Source organism: Ranitomeya imitator, chromosome 1 (assembly GCF_032444005.1).
Source record: "Ranitomeya imitator isolate aRanImi1 chromosome 1, aRanImi1.pri, whole genome shotgun sequence".
Lineage (NCBI taxonomy): Eukaryota > Metazoa > Chordata > Amphibia > Anura > Dendrobatidae > Ranitomeya > Ranitomeya imitator.
The window spans coordinates 662841673-662864394 of NC_091282.1; the positions used below are offsets into that span (position 1 = coordinate 662841673).

Genomic DNA, 22722 nt, shown 5'->3' on the forward strand with positions numbered 1-22722 from the left:
TTGATCTTCTCAGATGATTGGGAGTCTCATGTGAAGCAAGTCAGAATGGTTTTCCAGGTACTGCGTGCTAATTCCTTGTTCGTGAAGGGATCAAAGTGTCTCTTCGGTGTGCAGAAAGTTTCATTTTTGGGGTTCATCTTTTCCCCTTCTACTATCGAGATGGATCCGGTTAAGGTTCAGGCCATCCAGGATTGGACTCAGCCGACATCTCTAAAAAGTTTGCAGAAATTCCTGGGCTTTGCTAATTTTTATCGTCGCTTCATCTGTAATTTTTCTAGCATTGCCAGACCATTGACCGATTTGACCAAGAAGGGTGCTGATTTGGTTAATTGGTCTTCTGCTGCCGTGGAAGCTTTTCAGGAGTTGAAGCGTCGTTTTTGCTGTGCCCCTGTGTTGTGTCAACCTGATGTTTCTCTTCCGTTCCAGGTCGAGGTTGATGCTTCTGAGATTGGTGCAGGGGCGGTTTTGTCACAGAGAGGTTCTGGTTGCTCAGTGTTCAAACCATGTGCTTTCTTTTCCAGGAAATTTTCTGCTGCTGAGCGTAATTATGATGTGGGCAACCGAGAGTTGCTGGCCATGAAGTGGGCATTCGAGGAGTGGCGTCATTGGCTTGAGGGTGCTAAGCATCGCGTGGTGGTTTTGACTGATCATAAGAACCTTACTTATCTTGAGTCTGCCAAGCGCTTGAATCCTAGACAGGCCCGTTGGTCGTTATTTTTTGCTCGTTTTGATTTTGTGATTTCATATCTTCCGGGCTCTAAAAATGTGAAGGCGGATGCTCTGTCTAGGAGTTTTGTGCCCGACTCTCCGGGGTTATCTGAGCCGGCGAGTATCCTCAAGGAAGGAGTCATTGTGTCTGCCATCTCCCCTGATTTGCGGAGAGTGTTGCAGAAATTTCAGGCTAATAAACCTGATCGTTGTCCGGCCGAGAAACTGTTCGTCCCTGATAGGTGGACTAGTAAAGTTATCTCTGAACTTCATTGTTCGGTGTTGGCCGGTCATCCAGGAATCTTTGGTACCAGGGAGTTGGTTGCTAGATCCTTCTGGTGGCCATCTCTGTCACGGGATGTGCGTGCTTTTGTGCAGTCCTGTGGAATTTGTGCTAGGGCTAAGCCCTGCTGTTCACGTGCCAGTGGGTTGCTTTTGCCCTTGCCGGTCCCGAAGAGGCCTTGGACACATATTTCGATGGATTTCATTTCTGACCTTCCCGTTTCTCAAAAGATGTCTGTCATTTGGGTGGTCTGTGATCGCTTTTCTAAAATGGTCCATCTGGTGCCCTTGGTTAAATTGCCTTCCTCCTCTGATTTGGTGCCTTTGTTCTTCCAGCATGTGGTTCGTTTACATGGCATTCCTGAGAATATTGTTTCTGACAGAGGTTCCCAGTTTGTCTCGAGGTTCTGGCGAGCCTTTTGTGGTAGGATGGGCATTGACCTATCTTTTTCCTCGGCCTTCCATCCTCAGACTAATGGCCAGACCGAACGAACCAATCAGACCTTGGAAACATATCTGAGATGTTTTGTTTCCGCTGACCAGGATGATTGGGTGTCATTTTTGCCGTTGGCTGAGTTCGCCCTTAATAATCGGGCCAGCTCGGCTACCTTGGTCTCTCCATTTTTCTGCAATTCTGGGTTCCATCCTCGTTTCTCTTCAGGACAGGTTGAGTCTTCGGACTGTCCTGGTGTGGATTATGTGGTGGACAGGTTGCAGCAGATCTGGACTCAGGTAGTGGACAATTTGACCTTGTCCCAGGAGAAGGCTCAGCTTTTCGCTAATCGCAGACGCCGTGTGGGACCCCGACTTCGTGTTGGGGATCTGGTTTGGTTATCTTCTCGTCATATACCTATGAAGGTTTCCTCTCCTAAATTTAAACCTCGTTTTATTGGTCCGTATAGGATTTCTGAGATTCTCAATCCGGTGTCTTTTCGTCTGACCCTCCCAGACTCCTTTTCCATACATAATGTATTCCATAGGTCGTTGTTGAGGAGATACGTGGCACCTATGGTTCCATCTGTGGAGCCTCCTGCCCCTGTTTTGGTGGAGGGGGAATTGGAGTATATTGTGGAGAAGATTTTGGATTCTCGTGTCTCTAGACGGAAACTCCAGTATCTGGTCAAATGGAAGGGTTATGCTCAGGAAGATAATTCCTGGGTTTTTGCCTCTGATGTCCATGCCCCAGATCTTGTTCGTGCCTTTCATGTGGCTCATCCTGGTCGGCCTGGGGGTTCTGGTGAGGGTTCGGTGACCCCTCCTCAAGGGGGGGGGTACTGTTGTGAATTCTGTGGCTGAGTTCACTTCTGTGGTCACAAGTGGTATTGCACTCTCTGGGCTTCCTCCCTCAGGTGTTTTGGTGAGCTCGTTGGCTGCCTTGCTATTTAGCTCCACCTGAGTCTGTCTTCCTTGCTCCTTGTCAATGTTCCAGTGTTGGATCTGAGCTACTGCATCTTTCCTTGGGCCTGCTGCTCTGCTAGATAAGTGCTTCTAGTTTGTTTTCTGTTTTTTCTGTCCAGCTTGTTATTATCTTTTGCTGGAAGCTCTGAGAAGCAAAGGGGTGCACCGCCGTGCTGTTAGTTCGGCACGGTGGGTCTTTTTGCCCCTTTGCGTGGTTTTCGTTTTAGGGTTTTTTGTAGACTGCATAGTTCTCTTTGCTATCCTCGCTCTGTCTAGAATATCGGGCCTCACTTTGCTGAATCTATTTCATTCCTACGTTTGTCTTTTCATCTTGCTAACAGTCATTATATGTGGGGGCTGCCTATTCCTTTGGGGTATTTCTCTGAGGTAAGTCAGGCTTGTATTTCTATCTTCAGGCTAGTCAGCTCCTCAGGCAGTGCCGAGTTGCATAGGTAGTTGATAGGCGCAATCCACTGCTGCTTCCAGTTGTGTGAGGATAGATCAGGTACTGCAGTCTACAGAGATTCCACGTCTCAGAGCTCGTCCTATTGTTTTGGGTTTTGCCAGATCTCTGTATGTGCGCTGATTACTGCACGCTGTGTTGCCTGATTGCCAGCCATAACACCTCATATCCACACAAGGATTAAACGCATTCAATTGGGCTGATCTGCCCCATTTTCCATACAGAATCCAACTGAGCACCTGAAGAAGCCAAGTGACAGGCGATACGATTTTTTTTTTTAAATTCATATACTGATGTAGTCTGTGAAACCTTAAGTGCTTTTCTCATGTCATATTTCTGCTTGCCCAGCTTGTGTCACAGCAGTCGACAGCACGCAGCCATGAGGAGAGCATAAATACTAACAAATTTCTGGCGCTGACTCCACAGTTGGATGACCCTGAAGGTAAGTCATATCAAACCAAGCTGAATGGAGAAGTCTGAGCGCATGGCTGACCACCGCTTCTTTCAGATAGGCCACTTCAGAGTGCCATTGTTAGATCAGTAGGGATCTCAGTGTTTGGACCCTCTGCGATCAGTATATTTTTTTCCTATCCATGGCTATGGACAGTCAATCCATAATTCCACTGATTAGTCCTGTGCAGCTTAGTATGTCAGTGACACCATTCACAGCATGCACTGTGCCTGCATACTGTGCCCAGATCTCAGATTTTTGGAGACTTAATATGGCTGAATGACAGAAAGTCATAGTCCAATTAAGATGGAGAACATTGTATTTATTTTAACCCCTTGCGGTATGTTTGCCTCTGGTAAAAGATCCCAAAAGTTGTGCTATCTCCCATGAAAGTGTAGTGTGACTGATGGCTGTACTCCTGAGCGGAGTCGTACAGCTGAGCAGAGCTCTACTCCAGAATGGAGCCCTTCTGCAGAGTGGACTCCTCTTTCTGAGGAGAGCCCCTCTCCAGAACGGAGGCCTTCTCCTGAGGGGAGCCCTACTCCTGAGGGGAGCCCTACTCCTGAGGGGAGCTCTGCTCCTGAGGGGAGCCCTACTCCTGAGCGGCGCCCTGCTCTTGAGGGAAGCCCTGCTCTTGAGGGGAGCTCTGCTCCTGAGGGGAGCCCTACTCCTGAGAGGCGCCCTGCTCTTGAGGGAAGCCCTGCTCTTGAGGGGAGCTCTGCTCCTGAGGGGAGCCCTACTCCTGAGCGGCGCCCTGCTCTTGAGGGAAGCCCTGCTCTTGAGGGGAGCTCTGCTGAAGGGAGCCCTACTCCTGAGCTGCGCCCTGCTCTTGAGGGGAGCTCTGCTCCTGAGGGAAGCCCTACTCCTGAACGGTGCCCTGCTCTTGAGGGAAGCCCTGCTCTTGAGGGAAGCCCTGCTCTTGAGGGGAGCCCTACTCCTGAGGGGAGCTCTGCTCCTGAGGGAAGCCCTACTCCTGAGCGGTGCCCTGCTCTTGAGGGAAGCCCTGCTCTTGAGGGAAGCCCTATTCTTGAGGGGAGCCCTACTCCTGAGGGGAGCTCTGCTCCTGAGGGGAGCCCTACTCCTGAGCGGCGCCCTGCTCTTGAGGGGAGCCCTACTCCAGAACGGAGCCCTGCTCTTGAGGGAAGCCCTTCTCCAGAACGGAGCCATTCTCCAGAGCGGAGCCCTTCTCCAGAGCGAAGCCCTGCTCCTGAGGGGAGCCCTGCTCCTGAGGGGAGCCCTATTCCTGAATGAAATAATAAAAAACAGATTTTGGTTTAACCAAACATAAAGAATCTCTGTCCCAAGGGGAATTAGTGCGAATTGATTCACAGTACCTTGTCCAGTGGCCGTTAGATGAGAGTAATGAGAACTGCCTTTTTACCCGACACCATCCGCAGCTCTTCTATTAATGAACTTGCCTGGTGTGACATGATTGTTACATGTGATGTTTCACTACGGCTGGCTAATCAAAGAGCCGTAGATGTAGATGCTGAGTGCAAGGAGGCTTTTCTCAGGGCTTCGGTCCAGCAGCCAGAGATCATTATTCAATTCACACCGATTCTAGTCCACATATTTCACAATATAAATGGCAGACATTATTACTTAGAACTCTTACACCTGATGAAGCTGGGGTCTGTACTGTGTTAACCCATGTAAAAATGTCTCTACAGTCCTCTTTGGCTAGAACTGGACTCATAAATTGCTTTTAAACTCATAAAATGGCCATATTAATATCAGGATTATGCAGCCATTCTGACATGAATTTTCAAAGTAAGTACATCAGCCTCATCCAGTCTCAAATAACTATTTAACAATGTATGCAGAAGGTGTTGTGAAATTTTGCGGCAGATCTGCACAGCGCTGGCCAAGGGAGGGGGTCCTTTTTACACCCCCACATGACTCTGTATGACTTAGCAATATGATTACTGCGATGCTAAATTTGGAGTTTATTTTCGTGCTTTTAAAAAATGTCAGAACTTTGGTGAAAAAAAAGTAATGATAATTGTTTTGTGTTTCTGTTTTTTGTTTTTTTAATTTTCTGTGTATCATGGCTTGTTTTTTCTCTTGCCAAGTCAAAGTTTTTCTTGGTGCTGTTGGTTACATACAACTTTTTGATCAGATTCTAATGCATTTTGCGGAGCGGTGGGCTGACTCAGGAAAGGCATTTCCAGTATTAATGTTTGCATTTTCTGCGTGATAGAGTGGACTTGTGGAGACTAACTATTCTTATTTTTATTTATTAATTTTTATTACTTTATGTTCAGATTGGGAAAAGAGGTGCGGTTTTAATTTTATAATTTATAATATAAATTTATATTTTTAAATACTTCAACTCCTCTTTTCATGTTTGTTATTAGTCCTCAATCATTTAGTCACTTGAAGCATACACTTCACTATTGCAGTTTATAGGAAATTTAAAGCTATCCTATGAAGCAGAGATTGATAGTGGCATCTAAAGGGTTAAGCCTTCAGTGGCTGTTAGGCCTCGTTCAGACGTCCTTTTTAACATGGTTTTCATGGATAGAACATGTACACATTATAGTTTATGGAGCTTTTCAGATTTCAGATTTTTTTTCGGTCTGAGGTCTAAATGAGGTCTTTGAGTCAGGTGTCGGCTGTATAACACAGCCAGCACCCGGGTGTATGGAGCTCCACACACCTGTATCTGACCGGTGACACTATTCAACTTTCATAAATGCATATTGTCAGATAGTGCTTGTGAAAACTAGCACTTTTGCAATGTACTGCTGATTAAAATTTCAAGATAGGAGACCGACAACCCTTGCTGTCTAGTTTGTAAGCGCTGGCTGGGATTAGGAGGTAACTGAGCCCTCCATTGACCCCGACCAGCTTCAGAACAGTACATACAGGCACTTCTCACAAAATTAGAATATCATCAAAAAGTTAATTTATCACAGTTCTTCAATACAAAAAGTGAAACTTGTATATTACATAGAGTCATTACAAACAGAGTGATGTATTAAGTGTTTATTTCTGTTAATGTTGATGATTATGGCTTACAGCCAATGAAAACCCAAAAGTCATTATCTCAGTAAATTAGAATACTTTATAACACCATCTTGAAAATTGATTTTAAAAACCGAAATGTTGACCTACTGAGATGTATGTTCAGTAAATGCACTGAATACTTGGTCGGGGCTCTTTTGCATCAACCACTGCATCAATGCTGCGTGGCATGGAGGCGATCAGCCTGCGGCACTGCTGAGGTGTTATGGAAGCCCAGGTTGCTTTGATAGCAGCCTTCAGCTTGTCTGCGTTGTTGGGTCTGGTGTCTCTCATCTTCCTCTTGACAATATCCCATAGATTCTCTAAGGAGTTAAGGTCAGGCGAGTTTGCTGGTCAATCAAGCACAGTGATACTGTTGTTTATAAACCAAGTATTGGTCCTTTTGGCAATGTGGACAGGTGCCAAGTCCTGCTGGAGAATGAAATTTCAATCTCCAAAAAGCTTGTCGGCAGAGGGAAGCATGAAGTGCTCTAAAATTTCCTGGTAGACGGCTGTGCTGACTTTGGTCTTGATAAAACACAGTGGACCTACATCAGCAGATGGCATGGCTCCGCAAACCATCACTGACTGTGGAAACTTCTATTGGTCATGAGTGGCTTGACACAAGGAATGCGACACTTGTAGCCCATGTCCTGGATACGTCTGTGTGTGGTGGCTCTTGAAGCAATGACCCCAGCAGCAGTCCACTCCTTGTGAATATCCCCCAAATTTTTGAATGGCCTTTCCTTAACAATCCTTTCAAGGCTACTGTTATCCCGGTTGCTTGTGCACCTTTTTCTACCACACTTTTTCCTTCCACTCAACTTTCCATTAATATGCTTGGATATCTGTGAACAGCCGGCTTCTTTAGCAATGACCTTTTGTGGCTTAGGCCTCTTTCACCCTTCTGTCTTTTGTCTCACGTCGAAATCCGTCGATTTTTGAAAATGCAGGATCCTGCATTTTCCCATAGACTTGTATTAGCGACGGATTGTGACAGATGGCCATCCGTTTCATCTGTGGTGCGCTGGATCCGTCGGAAAATAGCGGTCCGTCGTGGAGAGAAAACATTCAGAGGAACGTTTTTTCTGCACGTCATAAAATCGTCCTGCGCTGTCCGTCGTCGGCTATAATGGAAGCCTATGGACGCAGGATCCATCGCTGACCGTCACACACAGGAATCCAGCGACATATCACGTTTTTTCCCCTCTGAGCATGCCCGGAAGGATTTTCAAGGCAGGAGAAAAAAATATCCCTCTCGCTCTAAACCCCCCCCCCCAATATCTACACCGGAAAAGCGTAGCCGACGCATCCGTCATAACACTGGATGCGTTCCCTCCGTTGTATCACTATTTTATCGACATCCGTCGGCACTTCTTCCCGACGCATTAGGACGGGACAGTGTCGACGGAAGTGTGAAAGACGATTTCCGTCTTTTAGCTCCCGTCGAAATCCATCGATTTTTGAAAAAACAGGATCCTTCAAATTTTTCTTCAGGATCCTGTATTTTCCCACAGACTTGTATTAGCGACGGATTGTGATGGATGGCCATCCGTTTCATCCGTCGTGCACTGGATCCGTCGGAAAATTGCTGTTCTCTCTCGCTCTAAATTTTGGACATTCAAATTCAGGCAGCGCCTATTTCGACGCATCCGTCTGGAAACTGGATGCGTTGCATCCGTTTTTTCACTATTTTAAGACATCCGTCGATACGTCACATCGACGCATTCTGACGGCTGCCTGCCAAAGGAAGTGTGAAAGAAGCTTTAGGCCTCTTTCACACTTCAGTCTTTTTGTTTCTGTCAAAATCCGTCATTTTAAAAAAAAAACTGATCCAGCGACTTTGTTTATCCGTCCTCTGGAGAGGACGGACAAAGTAACGTTTTTTGTCTGCGTTGAAAAGTCAGCCAGCAACGGATCCAGCAGCGTCTGTCGTTGGCTAGAATCAATGCCTATGGGCGCAGGATCCGTTTCCGTCCGTCAAATGATGGAATCCGTCGCTGGATTTCGTTTTTTTACACTGAGCATGCTCCAAATCTGTATTTAGTAGCCAATTGGCCAGACAGCCCCAAAACTATATAAACTTGCCATGTGGCTTCATTCCTCAATGTGCCAACAAGAAGCATACAAGCAAGAAGCCTGCCAGCAACCTGCCTGATGGATAGATGCATAGATGGTCACAATATTTGCTATTACTCCTTCCATTTCTGCCACTTGCTCTACAATCTCTCACAGATGGGGTGTTAAAATACTGAATATATAGTACAAAAAGGGAAAAAAAAAAGAGCATTAACCGTACCTCCAAAAATCATACATTGATCTAAAGCCGCTAGGCAAAAATTTATATACTGAGCATGAGGTTTTCAGTTTAACATTCTGATCAGTCTCGCAGCATGGGTGCTGTGGGGCAACAGGCCGTCCGCCCTGCTGGTGCATTGCCGCTGTGGCCCCGTTAGGGCGGTAGGACCCACTACGAGGTTTGCCGTGACGTGGCAGTGGGCTTCATACAGTCTGATCAGAATGTTAAACTGAAAACCTCATATTCAGTTATATAAATTTTTGCCTAGCGGCTTTAGATCAACTTATGATTTTTGGAGGTGCAGTTCATGTCTTTTTTTTTTTCCTTTTTGTGCACTCAATATATAGGTTATAGGTTTCCATTATTTTTCAGTAGCCAATCACTTTTGGGAGCCTCCCATTTGGTGGTATGAAAAAAATGATCCGTCGAAAAAACTGATGAAATCGAAAAAACGGATCCTGTTTTTCAACAGATCCGCTAGACGGATCCGTCAAAAACAGGATCCGTTGCTTCCGTTTTTCACTATTTTTGATGGATCCGTTGCTCTGTCGTGACGACGGATTGTGACTGATGCCAGAAGACGGAAGTGTGAAAGAGCCCTTACCCTCCTTGTGGAGTGTGTCAATGACTGCCTTCTGGACATCTGTCAGGTCAGCAGTCTTCCCCATGATTGTGGAGCCTACAGAAACAGAGTAAACAATTAGGAAGCCTTTGCAGGTGTTTTTTTGTTAATTATTGTAATTTACTGAGATAATGACTTTTGGGGTTTGATTGGCTGTAAGCCATAATCTTCAACATTAACAGAAATAAACACTAGGAATAGATCACACTGTAATGACTCTATATAATATATGAGTTTCACTTTTTGTATTGAAGAACTGAAATAAACTAACTTTTTGATGATATTGTAATTTTGTGAGAAGCACCTGTATAAGCTCAATGTAAAATACCCTGTAAGCAGTGGGCATGTTCTCCTGTCTGGCAGCGGTGGTCTCCAAAAGCTGTTTGCAAAAGTGTTAATATCTCAAGAACGGCAACAAAATTTAATAAGAATTAAATTACAAAATTGCTTGTATGTACAAGGTCTATACGACAATACCCATTTACGAAGATGGAATAAAGTGTTGGGCATTGAATTATTGGTGGTTACTTAAACTGGGCTCACTACAGAGGCCACTGGAGAACCAATATACAGAGTATAATGCTTAGAAAGGACTAGGGTATTTTTGGAGTAGTAGTACATGTTCAGTGAGCCATGGTAGACGGAGGAGTTTGACCACTTTTCTGTAAAAGTGAAGGTGTTTGACAAAATGCAGTGGAAATATTTTACAGCGAGAGCACTCGAGGAAGGTCGGCCCCTCACCCCCTGCAGTGTCCTTTCTTTCTCGCCCTAAAGACCTTTTCTTTCTGAATACTCAGCAATGTTGGGTTCATTTCATGAATGCATTCCCTCTAGGCATGGACACTTGCCAAAAAACGTGGAAAATTTTCTGGCTTTGCCGTGCTGCATGTCATAGATGACAGGCACTTATTTCACAGCTCTTTGTAGACTTCTTTACAGCACCATGGATTTCTGGAACATAAATGCTCCAGGTTTTGGAATGGGGCACTCTTTCTACGGTAAGGCCAATACAGTGGCTTGTGAAGGTATTCACCCCTTGGCTTTTTACCTATTTTGTTACATTACAACCTGTGTTTAATTTTTTTGTAATCAGATGTGTGATGCATCAGCACTAAATAGTCTAAGTTGGCGAAATAAGAAAAATATATTCATAAATTAAATGTATGAGATCAAATAACTATAAATTTTCATGTGCAAATGTGTGCACGTAAAAATTTCGGCTGCAAGCAGTTCCCTTCATAAGTCCCATGCTTAGTGACAGGACGACCCCCTGTGTGTAATCTAAGTGTCACATGTCTGTCAGTATATATATTTTACCTTTCCTGAAAAGGCCACAGAGGCTGCAACACCATTAACAAGAGTTAACCGAACCACACCATGAAGACCAAGGAGATCTCCAAACAACACCATGAAGACCAAAGAGATCTCCAAACACCACGAAGACCAAGGAGATCTCCAAACATGTCAGGGACAAAGTTGTTAAGAAGTACAAGTCATGGTTAGATTATAAAAAAAAAAAGGATCCCAATCTCTGATGATCCCCGAAGCACCATCAAATCCATTATCATCAAATGGAAAGAACATAGTACCACAACAAACCTGCCAAGAGAGCGCCGCCCACCAAAACTGTCAGCCCGGGCAAGGAAGGCATTGATGAGAAAAGCAGCACAAAGATCAAAGTTAACCCTGAAAGAGCTGCAGAGTTCTCAAGCAGAGACTGGAGTATCTGTCCATATGACCACAATAAGCTGTACACTCCATAGAGGTGGCCTTTATGGAAGAGAGGGCAGAAAAAGGCCTTAAATTACACTCAAAAATTGTAAGGCGTGTGAGAGCCACCCCAAATGTATGGAGGAAGGTGCTGTGGTCAGTTGAGACAAAAATTGGACTTTTTTCCCCACAAGGTAAATGCTATGTCTAGTGCCAAACCGACACTGCTCATCACCCCTAGAACACCATCCCCACGGTGAAACGTGGTGGCAGCATCATGCTGTGGGGATGTTTTTCAGGGACAGGGAAAATGGTCCGAGTCGAGGGAAAGATGGATGTTGCGAAATACAGGGATATTCTTGAGCAACCTGTTTTAGTCTGTCAGTGATTTTAGACTGGGACAGAAGTTCAGTTTCCTACAAGACAATGACCCAAAGCATACTGCTAAAGCAACACTCAAGTGGTTTAAGGGGAATCGTTTACATATTTTGGAGGAGATATTATAAAGTGCTTAAAGGGTTATCACCAACATTGAAAGTTATCACAGATATGATGAGTGACAACTTTCTTATCAGAATGGTCTGACCACTGGTTGACCCATCTATTCCTTACATGGGGCTCTGAAGTGCCTTGTTTGAGTCGAGGGGTGACATTCATGTTGAATCTGGTTATCTACAGCAGTCCATAGTGATGGTTTGATATAGTGCAAGCGTAGTCCTTCTTCCGTTTTAAAAATGCAATTCTTTTTCCAAAGATTTTATTTTAAGATAAACAGGCAATTTAGGACTAAGGGCGGGAGGAAAGGAGGGGGGGAGGAGTGATGGGGGTATGGAAGGGAAGGGGGTGGAAGGGACATAGGGGATCAAGTATAGCAAGTTTAGCAAATATTACAGTTAATGCAATATAACTGAAGGAACACATATTAGATTATAAAGTAAAGTATATGTAGTGCCCAGAAACTCTGGGGATAGGTGAAGTACAGAGGTATTGATTGCAAGCCATTTAAGACCAATCATATGTGAACAACACTTTGACATTTAACATTGAACATTTAGGCCATGTTCACACAGTGCGTTTTTTACTGCGGAACCGCAGCGGTATTGCCGCTGCGGTTCCGCAGCTGTTTTCCATGCAGGGTACATAACAATGTAACCCTATGGAAAACAGTCACTGCTGTGCACATGATCCGGAATTTCGTGTAAAAAGCCGCGCAGAATAGCTGCGGCAAAAAAGAAGGAGCATGTCAATTCTTTTTCCTGAACCGCAGCGGTTCTGCACCCATAGACCTCCATTGTGAGGTCAAAATCGCAGTAAAACCCGCAGATCAAAAATATATCTGCGGGTTTTACTGCGATTTGATGTGCAGAACCGCTGCAGCAGGAAGTGCGGGGGAGCGGGCGGAAGTGCGTGGGCGGAGTGTGGCTGCCCCCCCGTGCTCCGATCCCGCCCCCCCGTGCTCCGATGCCCCCCCCCTCGTGCTCCGATGCCCCCCCCCCCCCCCAGTGCTCCGATGCCCCCCCCGTGCCCTAATCTCCCCCCCTTATACTTACCCGGCGTCCCGGTGTCCGTCCGGCCGTCTTCTCCCTGGGCGCCGCCATCTTGCAAAATGGCGGGCGCATGCGCAGTGCGCCCGCCGAATCTGCCTGCCGGCAGATTCGCTCCAAAGTGCATTTTGATCACTGAGATATAACCTATCTCAGTGATCAAAATAAAAAAAATAGTAAATGACACCCCCCCCACTTTGTCACCCCCATTGGTAGGGACAATAAAAAAATTAAGAATTTTTTTTTTTTTTTTCACTAAGGTTAGAATAGGGTTAGGGGTAGGTTTAGGGTTAGGGGTAGGGTTAGGGGTAGGGTTAGGGTTAGGGTTAGGGGTAGGGTTAGGGTTAGGGTTAGGGTTAGGGTTAGGGGTAGGGTTAGGGTTAGGGGTAGGGTTAGGGGTAGGGGTAGGGTTAGGGTTAGGGGTAGGGTTAGGGGTAGGGTTAGGGTTAGGGGTAGGGTTAGGGGTAGGGTTAGGGGTAGGGTTAGGGGTAGGGTTAGGGTATTTTCAGCCATTTTAGCCCTAAAAAGCTTCCCAGGAAACACACAGTCTCTGCATAGAAAACTGCATAAAAAAAGGATCAAAAAACGCCTCAAAAAACGCATCAAAAAACGCATCAAAAACGCATCAAAAAAGGACCAAAAAAAGGACCTGCGTTTTCTGCCAAGAGCTGCAGTTTTTAAAAAAACTGTCCTGAAAAAAAAAGGATGGAAATCCTGAACGTGTGAACATACCCTAAGTTAATGAGCAGAAATATGCAATTAAATGCAACTGTGTATCCTATAACAAACAATTACAATTATAGAAAATGCTCAAATGCTTGAATGCAATCGGTGAGAGTCAGCAAGAGTCGACCTGTGAAAAGAGACAGAGTAAAAACAATGAACAATAAACATAGGCAAATCACTGAATAGTGAATCGCTACTAAGCATTCGGGTTATTACTCGTGGACGGGTAATAGTGAAACCCAGTGTGAACATGGAAGGAACCTAGTAGTCAGTAAAGTTACTTGTCACTTTCCATTACTTTGTCTTGGTCTTGAGATGGACTTTAGAAAATTGGAACCTTCCTCTGGGGTGAAGATTGGAATAGTTTTGCCTTGGTAGCGAATTAGGAGTTTGAGGGGGAAACCTCAATTGTACGAAATTTCTCTGTCCCTGAGAGCAGATAAAGGAGCGTCTAGCGTTCAATGTAAATTTTGACAAATCTGGGAAGACTTTCAGGCTACTGTATGGGTCAGGAAATACTTTTTGTTCTTTTAGGTATTTTAGGGTTTTTTCCTTCGTCTGGAAAAAGTGTACCCTCAGGATTGTGTCCCTGGGAACGTCAGCTGCTAATTTTGGGGGACGTGGAAGTCTGTGGGCCCTGTCTATCTCAAGATCAGATGAAGGAAGATTTGGGATGGCTGACTTAAAGATATCTTTGATATGATCGGAAAGTTGTTCTGGTGGGACGCTTTCCGGGATGCCGCATATCTTTAAATTGTTATGGCGACTTCTGTCTTCCACGTCTGAGAGTTTGAGTTTAAGTTTATGGACCTCTGCAGAGAGTTCTTGTATGTTGAAGGACGAATCGGCAGATTTACGTTCGAGTCTCTGTAGTCTCTCTTCATGGTTGGCAATTTTTTCGGAGAACTTTTCGAACATGTTGTCCAATTTGCGGTCAAACTGTTGTCTTTGATCTTTGAAATTTTTGTCCATATCTCTTCTCATTTTTTCAATATTCTCAAATAGGTTGACCAAACAGGATAGTACGTCGCCCTGTAGCGATTCGGGACCTGCTTTGGATCTCGCTAAAGATGGAAAGTCTATTTCGTAGTTGTAATTTGAGGGTTTTTTCTTAGCTTTGGTTTTGGCAGGGAAGGAATTCGGAGAAATGTCCTCTGACTCTACTTCCGAGTCAGATTGTTCATGTGAGGAGGTGCAAATATTTCCCCATTCTCCTGGGGCGCTTCTTTTGAGGCTTTGAGATGTGTCCATCTCCGCGAGGGCCTGATTATTTTTTCCTGTATTATCGGGTAGACTTTGGTAATAAGAAGATTGTTTTATAGGAGAATTGAGTCTGCATGGCGAGCGAGATCTGTCTCTATTTGTAGTGTCAGCTCTATCTCTGTTGGCCTGTCGTTGTGGATATGCTTTACTACTTTTTGGTGGGTTAGGAATTTTTGAGGCAGGAGAAGACCCTTTGTTTTTGGTGGTACTCATTTTGGAGAAAGGGTGAAATTTGGTAAACCAATAAGGCAAGATCAGTTCCCCCCCCCCCTTTTTTTATCCTTTTTTCTCACTCAGTTGGGTTATAATGGCAGATACGTACTCTCAGGGAAGAGAGGATAGTGGACTTCTCCTTTAAGAGATAGATGTAGTGAACCGTTAGGCTAATACAGCAAGGCTGGTTGGTTAGTATAGTAACGCTGGTTATGTCTAGCTTGGGCGGTGCTATTAGGGCTGCCGACTTAGAGATGACGTTGCACTGAGTCTGAGGACTTGTGAAATGGTCTCAGCAACCAGTCCCCTGTGACCTGTTCTCCTCCTCCTACCAATAGGTGTCCCGCCCCTCAGCCGTTCTGTTATTATATGAGGGTGGAACAGTGCACCGGATCTTCAGCGGGCCACCGCTGTGACCGCAGCTTTCAGGCGCCGCCGCCCGCCCCCTCCTCCGTGTTGCTGTGTGAGTGGAGGCGCGCCGCTTATCAAAGCGCTTTGATTCTCACAGCAGGGGGGAATGGCAGCGGCGTCGGGACTTCAGAGGACGCCGCGCTTCTAGCCGGGTATGGCTGCTGATGCAAGCCGCGCCTGGAGGTTCTGAGCCGGAGAGCGCGGGGGGGCTACTGGCGGCGATGTAAAGAGCACCGACCACATGGGACAGATAAATGACCTGTAAAGATCACGGACCACACGGGACAGATAAATGACCTGTAAAGAGCACCTACCACACGGGTCAGATAAATGACCTGTAAAGTGCACCTACCACACGGGACAGATAAATGACCTGTAAAGATCACCTACCACATGGGACAGATAAATGACCTGTAAAGATCACCTACCACATGGGACAGATAAATGACCTGTAAAGAGTACCGACCACACGGGACAGATAAATGACCTGTAAAGAGCACCTACCACACGGGTCAGATAAATGACCTGTAAAGAGCACCTACCACACGGGACAGATAAATGACCTGTAAAGATCACCTACCACATGGGACAGATAAATGACCTGTAAAGATCACCTACCACATGGGACAGATAAATGACCTGTAAAGAGTACCGACCACACGGGACAGATAAATGACCTGTAAAGAGCACCTACCACACGGGACAGATAAATGACCTGTAAAGATCACCTACCACACGGGACAGATAAATGACCTGTAAAGATCACCTACCACATGGGACAGATAAATGACCTGTAAAGATCACCTACCACATGGGACAGATAAATGACCTGTAAAGAGTACCGACCACACGGGACAGATAAATGAACTGTAAAGAGTACAGATCCCACTGATCAGATAAACTCTCTATAAAGAGCGCAGATCGCGCATCCTGACCAAGTGTCTTTCTGGGAGGCTCGATTACGATGTTAGCAGTGACATTGGCTCCAATCACTTACAGCGCGGTCATCCTACATTGTGATGAGCTGCACTAGACATAGTTGTCTATTTGGGATTACAATTTTTGCAGCCTATACAGCGATCCCGTCACATGCACATACTCAGGTTACATATAATAGTTCCACATTAAGCCCAGGAGATGGCAGCCTCAGCTTACATAGTGATGAGACACCAGGAACGCTGAGCACTCACTGATGGATCTTACTGGAATTGTTCTTTTTTCCCCCAAAGAATTTTCCTGTGTAAATGTAGTAGTGGCACCATGAGCCTGTGCACAGCCAGAAGCTGCTTTTTCCCTTGCAAGTTCTATAAAGATAATTGGCACACAATGTACCCGGACTTATGGCCTCACACCTGATTACTGCATTTTTTACATACCTGTTTTATGCGTTCCTTGTACAAGTCACAAATTCCTGTAAAATGAGCAAATTTCATATTCACGGTAACGTCTTGCATCACAATTTTGCCCAGGTTGTCTGTGCAGGCCATGTATGGTGTTTTCTAGGTTGACACCACACTATCCCCACATACTGTATCAAAAAAGATGAAAGGATTTGAGGACCAGCATGGACCTGTCATCGTTAAAGAATGCTTCCCATTGGCCCATGTGCCAAAAATCAAGGAGGGCAGATCGATCTGCAGAGGGTCGAAATAATGCCACCAAACATCAGCTACGTAGTGCCAAGATAATAGTTCCATACAGTGCCCCCAGGGCTTTTAAAATGTCTAGATACTGTCAGGTCACGAGTCACAGATTATACAATGCACAAATGATGCCGCCAAATAATACAGCTACACAGTCTTAATAATGCCATACAGTGCGCTAGTAATAGCACTGACTATAGAACAATCCTTATGCAATGGCCAGATGTTCCATGGTCGCAAAGTATCAGAGGTCTATAGATATTAAGAAACTCCCCCTGTCCTGCATTATGTCTTTCCTCTTGACTAGTCCTGTCCACCATGACCTTTGTCACATCAACTAAAAAAGCTTTGTAAGGATTCCACTCTGGCAGCAGTTGAGATAGGCAAATCAGCAAAGTTCTCAGTCAAATAGAAAGCTTTATTTCACTTCATAAATCTTCAAATGAAAACAAGAAACCTGCAAAAAACGAGGCAGCTGAGCTGCATTAAAGGGTGTCTGTCACCCCAATAATCGTATATGAGATAAGGCCACCGGCATCAGGGGCTTATCTACAGCATTCTGTAATGCTGTAGATAAGCCCCCGATGTTACCTGAAAGATGAGAAAAACAGGTTATATTATACTCACCAAGGGGCGGTCCCGCTGCGGTCCGGGTCCGATGGGCGTTGCGGTCCAGGTCCCGCGCCTCCTCTCTTCATACGATGTCGTCCTCTTCTTGTCTTCTTGCAGCGGCTCCGGCACAGGCATACTTTGTCCTCAACAGGGCAGACAAAGTATGCCGGAGCCGCGGCAGGAAGACAAGTAGAGCACGTCATTGCATGAAGATAGGAGGCTCTGGACCTGGATCACGACGCCCATCGGACCGGACCGCAGCGCGACCGCCCCTGGGTGAGTATAATATAACCTGTTTTTCTTACCTTTCAGGTTACATCGGGGGCTTATCTACAGCATTACAGAATGCTGTAGATAAGCCCCTGATGCTGGTGGCCGCAGCTCACATACGATTTTTGGGGTGACAGATTCCCTTTAAATAGGCCATTCAAAGCCTGGAACGGGGATATGGGCACAGCCAGTCCCACCAAGCTCTTTTGGTCGCTCCTAAACCTGGACCCAAAACCTGGGTCCATTAAAAACCCTCTCGGCACTATCTGTGCTGGGGCCTGCTTTTACGGGCGCACACATCACACGAATCTCCCATCCAGGACCTGTCCAGCTGCCACCTTACAGCTTATACACATAATTTACTCATTTGTGATATACAGTTGAGGGTTTGTATGGGTCCTGGTCTTTTCAGGAACAACGAACGATTCTTACATCATTTTTGTTCTCCACTTCCATTCATAATGCTCCCTGCTGCTATCCGCTACACCCCCTCTACCTTTCTATAGGGAAGCATTGTGGATGTCAGTGAGGTCATAACAAATGGCAGAGGTATGCCCTCATTGCCACTCATAATGCCTCCGCTGCCCTTCACAGTATCCTCCACTAACATTATCTATGCAACCATAGGGACCAGATGTCTCCTTACCATATGCTATACCAACCTACCATCGATTATGCTCCCTCACTGCCATCCACAGTGCTTCCTTCTGCCATCCACTATGTCCCCACACTGACATCCACAATGTCTCCCCCTGCCGTCCACTGTCCCCCACACACTGCCATCCACAATGTCTCCCCCTGCCATCCACTATGCCCCCACACTGCTATCCACAATGTCTCCCCCTGCCATCCTCTGTGCCCCACACACTGCCATCCACAATGTCTCCCTCTGCCATCCACTGTGCCCCACACACTGCCATCCACAATGTCTCCCTCTGCCATCCACTATGCCCCCACACTGCCATCCACAATGTCTCCCTCTGCCATCCACTATGCCCCCACACTGCCATCCGCAATGTCTCCCCCTGCCATCCACTATGCCCCCACACTGCCATCCACAATGTCTCCCTCTGCCATCCACTATGCCCCCACACTGCCATCCACAATGTCTCCCCCTGCCATCCACTGTTCCCCCACACTACCATCCGCAATTGCTCCCTTTGCCATCCGCTGTGTTCCACACTGTCCCCACATTGCATCCCTTTGCTATCCTTTATGCTGGCTTACGCAATGCATCCACCATCCACTATGCCCCTCACATCTCAGACTTTCATGGTGCTGTCCATTGATGTGTACTACATGTACCATAATGCCTTCCTTACTGTAAATGATAAGATTAGACTTCACTTGTGAGCGCTGGCTGAGCGCATTATTACAGATGACAGGACTCCCGGGCGACTTATCGCATATTCCTGGGGAACATGATCCCGTATAGAACATTTTCCATTTTAACATTTTCAAGTTGGATGGAATAATTTGGGGACAGTGGATGAATGTGAAGTAGAGAAGACATTTTATCTGGTTTCGGGAAAATTATTAACCCGTTAATTGCAACAAAGTTTCCCCTACCTTATTGCACGTGGCTGGATCACCTGAAAGGGTTAACTGCAGTTTAATTAATCTGCAACCCTATATTCCAGTTTCGGATGAGCAGTCCAACTTTTTCCTCAGCTCCTGGCAGACTGGTAGAGCAGATAACATGTAAGCAGGATTTTCTGTAGTGGAGCCAGTCTTGGCGTACTACCAGGCGGGAGCAAGGCTGTCGGTCTCGTATGGGAATTCATTTTTCTGACATTGTGGATTTTGCTTTGTGAAATCTTTTTTTTTGGTTTGCATTTCCTTTTTTTTTTTCTTTTATACAAGATTCCTTGTAAAGACCTTTAAGCTGCCAGATTTGACTTTATCCTTATAGAAAAACCTTTAAAATGAGTTTGGGTCCTGAAAATTGGAGTCAGGTGACTGAAATGAGTGCTCCATTGTGCTCCCTTAATGTCGATCGTTATCAGTACACCAAAGCAACATTCCATACGTTCCTGACTGAGGCCGGTGTACAGTATGTTACCTGCAGATGCTGCGGGAATGCAGGTCTCCTAAAACCTGAATATAACATATATATACCCTAATATTTCATTTTTTTTTATATTTAAAGGAGACCCGACACTTGCCATAAATATGTAATTTTTCTTAACTGGTCTAAGAGGCACTGTTCTCCAGAATCCGGCCTGTTTTTTTTCTTTTGTTCCTGCCACTCTCCATTCCTGAGATCTGGCCCCCTCTTCTCTGTATGTAACTCTACTCTTGTTAGCCATGTGGGCATCTTTATGAAGACCAAACCCACTTGGATTACAAGGGTAGATTTATATGCAAAGAAAGACAGGCCAAATCTCAGGAACAGAGAGGCGCTGTTAAAGAAAGCGGGCACATTAGGTGAGGTGGATCTTCTAAGTACGACGTTTGTGTGGGCACACGGGTCTTGGTGCAGCAGGAGGGTGTTGCATGTGGGAAACCGAGTTTCTGGAGGCAAACTAAAAGTCTTAAAGGCTTCCTGGAAGACGCAAGCGGAAAGGAGATGTCCTGGAGTTCACAGGTGGACATGTAGAGGCAAACTGAAAGTCTTAAAGAGGTAGTGATGACGACAGACAGATAGCAGAAAATACCATGAAAGCTGCAGTCTGCTCGGAAGCGTCCTGAAAACTCGCCGATATGCAGCAGAGGTCCTAGAAGACTGGGAACATATAGCAGACAGATCTCAGGAGTGACTAGATAGTGTTAGTCTTAATACCATGGAGGCCGTGGGCAAACAAGTGAGGTCATGAAGACCACTGACAAGCACCAGGGTTACTGAAAACCGCAGACAAGCAGATGAGGTACTCCATCTGCGCCTTTGGGATCCTTCGTGTTGTTATTGTACTACAGAAAGTGGGCACACTAGGTGAGGTAGATCCTCTAAGCCCAAGGTCTGGGAGGGCACATGGCTCACGAGCATCAGTGCAGCAGGCGGGTGTTGCATGCAGGAAACAGTTACTGGAGGCAAACTAAAGACTTACAGGGTTACTGGATTCCGCAAGCAGACAGAAGACATCCTGGAAGTTGCAGGCGGACATGTAAAGCCAAACTGAAAGTCTTATAGGGATTGTCCACTACTAGGACAACCCCTTCTTGATCTAAATGTCTGGCCCTGATATAATAAAGCCTATAATCACCTCCCGTGCCAGCGCTGTTTCAGCGGTGTCGGCACTCTTAGTCCCAGGCACATGAGCCTGGCACCCATTCGGCGTTGGCGTAACTGTCTCCGCCTTTGTACAAATTGACCATGAAGAGGAAGTCAGGGATCAGCTGCATTCCTGATTTCTTCTTCATGTTCAATTCATTCAAAGGTGGAGACAGTGACACCAGCGCTGATTGGGTCCCAGGTTCACGTGTCACGACAACCGCACGAGAGCCCTGGAACAGCACCGGCATGGGAGGTAAGTATAGGTTTTTAATTTTATCAGGGCCAAACATTTAGAACAAGAAGGGATTGTCCTAGTAATGGACAATCCTTTTAAAGGGGTCCTGGAGACTGCAGACATTTAGCACACAAATCTCCGGAATAACAAGAAAGTCTAAATACAATGGAAGCCACAGGCTGCTAGGAGACATCCTGAAACTGCAGGACACACAGCAGTGGTCCTAGAAGACCTGGAACAGATAGACAGATCTTCAGAGTGTCTAGATAGTCTGAATACCATGGAACGTGGAAACTACAGGCAAGCAAGTGAAGTCCCGAAGAGCACTGACAGGTAACATGGTTACTGGAGGCTGCAGACAAACAGGTGAAGTCCAGAAGACCACTGACAAGCATCAGAGCTATTGGAAGCTGCAGACAAGTAACTCAGGGACTAGAAGCCACAGGGGACCAGGAGATGGCTTGGAGCCTAAGGACAGAAACTGCACAGGCAAACTGAAAGAGTTACTTAAAACAATACCACGACACATGTTTGTGTCTTGGGAGGTGTCACGATATGGTATGAAATATCATAAGTAGTTTTCTTGCTAGCCTGCGTGGGCTAAGCCCCCCTTCTTGGAGTGATGCTGCAGCAGTTTGTAGCTTCAAATTCCTTCCCTTTCACTCAGCCAAGAGCTGCTTTGCCAATGTATGGGGGAAGAGAAGTTTTATGGCCGAACGGTATTTACGACCAGGTTAGAATCTTCCACTAGCTGGAACTGGAAAAATGGCTCCAAAATTCATGAAAGATTCTTTGTTTGGGTTTTGTACGATAGTATGCACCAGGTTTACGTTAAGACCACGAAAATATATATTCGTATTCTCACTCGGTGTATCGACCCATCCCCTGAAACACGGGCTTCTAACTCCATCTGGTAAAGAAGTAGGGTTTTCTTGGTAAATATGTATCCCAGATAGGACATATTTGATCTAATTAGAATGCTCACGTTAATCCGAGATGAATTATGGGTTCGTTATGACTATGACATGTTTTGTAGCGAAGTTATAGCAAGTAGATAAATTTAAGATTGAAGTACTCAGAATGTAGAGAGAGGAGGGTCTGGATAAGACAGCCTTTCTGTGATGTCACAGCCTTCAGGTTTTAAGTGTCTGGCAGGCATCCCTAGTTTTTTTCTTGTCCTATTTTTCCTGGAAGAGCTGAGTACATCCTATGAGCTGGGACGTATGGAAAACTGCCCTAGCCTGGGTGCCTGCCATGCTTTGAACATGTGAGTGTTATCTTTTCTCCTTTATTCCCTTTATGTTATAATTACCCGTGTACATATTTGCAATTGTCTCATTTGTAACATCTTTATAAAATATTTTTGATAAAGCACTGCCTAATTTTTATGGAATATAATATTTAATATTAGTTCGTTCTCCTGTTCTAAACCGTACCCTAAGTCTTCTGAAGGGAAATACGCTACTGTTGTGTTGGGTTAGCTTCGGACCCGTTTAATCGAAGCTGGTGGCGGCGATACCGTGTGCAGGCTTTTGGGGTGCTGCTGTAGCGACTGCGGCGTTGATAATTATTGTTCCTGCCTAAGTGGGAGTAGTTTATCGCGTCGCTGCAGCGTGCCCAATAGCGAGTGCATAGCAGGCAGCCTGTCTGGC

General features: G+C 45.7%; 1 protein-coding gene across 2 annotated transcripts in view; it reads left to right on the forward strand.

The window, feature by feature from the left end:
• The window catches only part of FSIP1 (fibrous sheath interacting protein 1), an 85657-nt gene that overhangs the window by 10198 nt on the left and 52737 nt on the right, over positions 1-22722 (forward strand). For both annotated transcript variants that reach the window (XM_069728978.1, XM_069728983.1), the window contains exon 6: positions 3200-3293. In XM_069728978.1, coding sequence (XP_069585079.1) covers positions 3200-3293 — 94 coding nt within the window. The remainder of the gene's footprint in view (positions 1-3199; positions 3294-22722) is intronic.